Raw genomic sequence first — 5,277 nt, 5'->3', positions numbered from 1 at the left:
GGTAGTCTGTTAGCGTTGGTCAGTAGTAGTCCAAATTCAATATGAACGTTTGTTTCTTGAAAATTTGATCACGATTTAAATACAGTATTTACTTTTAATATTGCCGATATGTCATCGAAAAGAAAACGTGTTGTATTATCATTAAAAGACAAATTAAAGTATTTGTTTCGATTATCCGGATTTTTCCTTATCTGGACTACCTTCATCCCCAATTAGTCCAGATAATTGAGGTTCTACTGTACTTATTTAAATGTTCAAATTAAAAAATAAGCAAATAGATTAATTCAATATACAAATGAGTTATTTTACAATAAAAATTTCTTTCTTTCTATACATATTTAGAAAATTTAAATATTCTTTCACTCTTTAAAATATCTTGAACTTAAATTCTTAAATATTCAATTCTTTACATCTTATAAATAAATAATCTATAAGGAATTATACATATAAAATTAATTGCTTAAAATACACAAAACATTATTTAGAATATTATTTTTATTTAAAATAAATTTTTCTTTTTTCAATTATATTATCATAAACATGAGAGCTATTTTTATAAATGAATAATTATTTGTTTAGTTTTCATTGTCTTTTTTTTTTGATAGAACACAATAACAGCTTGATAAGCTTCAGATAAGCAATAGAGTTATTTTAAATCGGCTACATTCAATATTAATCATATCATGACAATAATTATTGTTTAGATCAGTGTTTCTCAACCTCTAACAAATCGTTGCCTCCTTCAGTAAAACCGTTACATAGTATCGCCCCCTTCACACCAAAATTCCGATGCCGAAAGCCAAGGCTAATGCCAAATTCGTACTGCATTGAATAGACTAGTGACTAGTATAATGCTATTTGTTTAATTATTGTACAATATAACGAATAAAATATCTAATTATTCTTAATATAATGTTTTACTATATCGCCCAGAAAATTGTTTTTCGCCCCCAAAATATAAATCGTTACTAATCGACCCCTCAACATGGAAAAATGCCCACATGGGGCGATATTGCCCCTGTTGAGAAACACTGGTTTAGATTGATAATCTATATAAATTCCATCCAAAATGGTTATAATTTCATTATTTTTCTATCCATTTCAGCTTTTAACATTTAAAATATATATACTGTATATCTTTCTACTGTTAAACAGAGATAGTTATCTTTAGCCTTGTGTCTAGTTATTTACTAATCATGTAAGTCTACACATCCAAATTCTACTTTTACATGGTAGATATGTTCTTGAAAAATAGATTGTTTCCAAATTTCCAGACCTTAAAAACCAATTAAATTAATATAATAGGATGTGTTTAAATAAAAGAATTCAAATTTAATTAATAAATCAGAGGGACAATTGTAACTTACTTATCAATAAAATTTAATAAATTAGCACAAATTTTATTTTTTATTTAACATTTTCCATTAAAGACTAATACACATCTAGCTTTTATCATCACATGACATATAAAAACAGTTCCATTTTAAAATAAAATCAGGAAAAATGCAATCATACAAACAAATCATCAAACTTTGAATAAAATTTTTATGAATGCTTCGATCATGGGATAATGTCAGAACAAAAGATACTGTAACACGAGTTCATATAAGTCAATAGCCAAATCTTAAAATTCTAAGAATTGTTTTTTAAAAACGGAAATTTTCTAGGAAAGGAAGTATGAATAGTTTTTGTTAGAATCTAAATCAAATGAAATTTTTAAAGAAATGTGTTAGATCAAAACAAATAGTGTAAAAACAGAATAGGGTGTAGTTAGTTGTGCCTTGTTCCAAAACTGTACTATTTAATTATTCAATTAATGTTGTATTGTATACTTGCCAATTAGAATGTACTTCATTTGCAATACTAACACTATTCTTTATCCTTCTCATAATTTCATCAAATATATTACATATTAATATTTCTAAGGATAATGCATTACTTAGATTAAATATATTTTTCCTATGAATTCTTTCAGTTGATAACTTAATAAATTTCATAAAAATACTTGAGAAGAGAGAGAATTAAAAGAATCTGATTCAATTATCCATAGGAATATAGTATTAAGAGACTTTTTCCATAGGTTTCATCCGAATAATGACCAATAAGTGGTAACATTTTGCAAGTTAACCAAATAATTAGTTTGGCCATCTTTATTTCCAAATTCTCATTGATGAAAATTAACTATTTAGAAAAATAAATATTCAGAAAAATTCTAATTGTCTTTATGCTGTCAAACTTACTCATTACACTTATTTTTGTCTATATGTTACTATACATTTATTTTATTTTCATTTCTGTTGTTCTTTTAGACAGTTTAAATTTACTTTATAAATAAGTGTATATTTTATTATGAAAAGACTTCTTTAGAAAAATATTTACCTTCTTCTCATTTTCAATAAACCATACACACGAAAAGAAACAGAAGACAGAATATCACAATCAGTTTTTACTTTTTTAATATAAAGAATCATTTAGAATAATTCTTGGTTTGTAGAAAAATAAACCATAAAGACAGAATATTCTTTAGTTCAGAAGAAAATATATTAATTTAATTAAAAATTGTAGTTAAATTTTTGACAGTTAATTTCAAAGAATAATCAAGAATGTACAAATTATATTTGACATATTTATAAAGTCAATATCTGAGCTTGTCTGATCAAAATTCAATCACAAGATCATCAGACTCATAAAATTTTGACATTTTTAAACTTCAATATAATGTTTGAAAATTCAGAAATGACTACATTACTCTGAAATCACAATACTTACTCAAATGTGTTTCATTTGTTTGCATTCAAAAACATGCAAAAACATAGACAGATTACAGAAGGCAAGTAGATGGAAAATTAATTTAAATCAGTCTAACGTAACACTCGACGACAAAAGATTTTATATTCAGTCAACTGTAGAAGAAAAAGACTATTGACAAGAATGAGAAAATATTTTATTTGAGTAAATATGATTTTGTAAAAGATTTTTACCCTTCTAATTTCAATTTAATAATATAATTATGAGACTAATATCAAATGACTTGTTTTTCAAACTTATTGTATAATTACAAGATTAACACAGACAATTAACTAATCAAATTTTAACCATTTAAGTTTCAAAAGATGAAGTTATTTATAAGTTTTTAATAATCCAACTGAATGCCAATTCTTTATCATCATCATCATTTCAATATACAGCAAAACTTTTAAAAGAGCCCATTTTCAGTCTCCTCAGAAAAAAAAATATTTTCAAATTCAAATAAATCTATTTAGTGGTTTGTTTCAAGATGACAGTTTCTGATATCATTTACTCAAAAAACCAGATGAACAAATCTGACTTTTCAGAAACAAAGTACTTATTAAGCCATTAAGTATATACGAGTCGTATGTAGTATAGTGCAGTGGTCGGCAACCAGTGGTCTGTGGAGCAGTAATGGTCTGCAAGAAAATCTGGATGGTCTGTGGAGGAATTTGGACATTGATCAATTGAAGGTTACGTGAAGTATTACAAAAGAAATGCAAAATGCTTAGTTGCTTTTTTTCACTCAATGGGTGTTTTTTATTTTAATCTAAAACCATATATAAAGTGACTGTTATCAATAAATAATGAACAATAAACAATATTGCGAGTGCAATTGTCGTCCTGTGTGAAAAAACACTAACAATTCATAAACTTATTTCAAACAAGCAGCAATGAACTTTAGGCTTGCATTAATTTGCTATAATTAAACAAGTGAGTTTCACATTAATATACAGTAGTAAAATTGAACTTTTATGATCATTATCCTACAGATTTTGTATCATTTAAAAAAATTCACGATAATGGTCTACGGTATTCAAAATTGTAAGTTTAGTGTCCGTGAGGTCAAAGGTTGCAGACCTCTGGTGTAGTGGGTGTGTTGTCTGGTAAAGCAGCTTTAATATAGCTGGATAAGCAAGCCATATTAAAGTTGCTTTACCAGTCAAAGAAAAAGCTATATTTGATGAAATTAAACATTAATAATTAATCAGTTTTCAAAATTATATATATGTCATTACAATCACATGACTACTTACTTAGCTACTAACAAATAAAATCCTCCAAGTGAGAGGAGAGAGATTCCAACATGGAAAACAATTACTACAGATCCATATTCTTTAACAGCTCTTTTAAGTTTCTCCTTCTGACTTAAATGAACAACTTCTTTTGATTTATCTAAAAATTAAATTTTGACAGAAATTACATCATTAATTTAAACTTCGAGCAATTAAATATGAATTAAATCACCTTGTATATCCTGTTTCGATGATAATATTCTTATCTGTGAAGGAAATATACGAAAATCTTTCAAAGGATCATTAAATTTATTCTTCACGTAAAAATCATAAGCTTTAAAACTGTTATTTAATCTTAAATAACGAAAACTTCTCGAATATATTGTTAAACACGTCATGGAAAACACTATACACTTACACAAGTGATACAATCACATTCGTGTAATCTACAAGTTTTTCAAATTTCAACCAATCACATACGAGATAACGTAAGGGAAAGGNTAATTGGCATAGCATTGCAGAAACTGGAAAGGCGGCAAGTGCTGATAAAGAGGCTATGTCTTACCATCCAGAGAAATTCAAAGCTACGATAGATAAAGGTGGCTATAGCAGCCAAACCATATTCAACATAGATGAGACTGGCCTGTTCTGGAAGAAGATGCCTAAAAGAATGTTTACATTTCATGTGTGAAGAGAAAACCTGTCCAGATTTTAAGGCCACCAAAGATTGACAGTGCTGGTTGGTGCGAATGCAGCTGATGATTGTAAGTTAAAACCTCTCTTAGTTTATCACTCGGAAATTCCAAGAACATTGAAAAATAAATCTAAAGCTGGCTTGCCTGTGATTTGAAAGTCAAAGCTTCCCTTTTTGAGGATCTTCAGGTATGAAGTGATGACCTTTCTGGCCATCACTTCATACCTGAAGTTGAATGTTATTGCCAATCTAAGCAAATTCCATTTAAAGTGATGCTAATAATTGACAATACACCAGGTCATCCCCCTGCAACTTTAACTAATTTTGACCCATGTGTGAAAGTTGTATTTTTTCCACCAGCTTGTTTCAACCGATGGATTAGGGAGTCATCAGAACACGAGATGATCATTTGCACATCTACATGAAGCTATGAGACAAAACAATGAGCTCTCTGTTAAAGACTTTAGGAAACATTTTTTCTAAATTATTGTTTTCTTTAGTCTTTGGCCCCAATTAAAAATAATTTGTATGTATTTATATGCGAAATTATACCTCGAC

The 5,277-nt window shown here is 27.9% G+C and overlaps 1 protein-coding gene across 1 annotated transcript in view; it reads right to left on the bottom strand.

Annotated features, from left to right (window-relative positions):
* Positions 1-4,496, bottom strand: part of LOC111642356 (protein FAM210B, mitochondrial-like) — a 15,538-nt gene extending 11,042 nt beyond the window's left edge. Inside the window, exons 1-2 of the mRNA XM_023388691.1 lie at positions 4,258-4,496; positions 4,047-4,185 (exon numbers count right to left, since the gene is read on the bottom strand). Of these exons, the coding sequence (XP_023244459.1) occupies positions 4,047-4,185; positions 4,258-4,423 (305 nt within the window). The 5' untranslated portion in view covers positions 4,424-4,496. The remainder of the gene's footprint in view (positions 1-4,046; positions 4,186-4,257) is intronic.
* Positions 4,497-5,277: the final 781 nt, after the last annotated feature.

The sequence above is a fragment of the Centruroides sculpturatus genome, unplaced genomic scaffold (assembly GCF_000671375.1).
Source record: "Centruroides sculpturatus isolate CEXI.00-Female unplaced genomic scaffold, Cexi_2.0 scaffold1649, whole genome shotgun sequence".
Taxonomy (NCBI): Eukaryota; Metazoa; Arthropoda; class Arachnida; order Scorpiones; family Buthidae; genus Centruroides; species Centruroides sculpturatus.
This window is presented reverse-complemented; position numbering and strand designations above follow the sequence as displayed.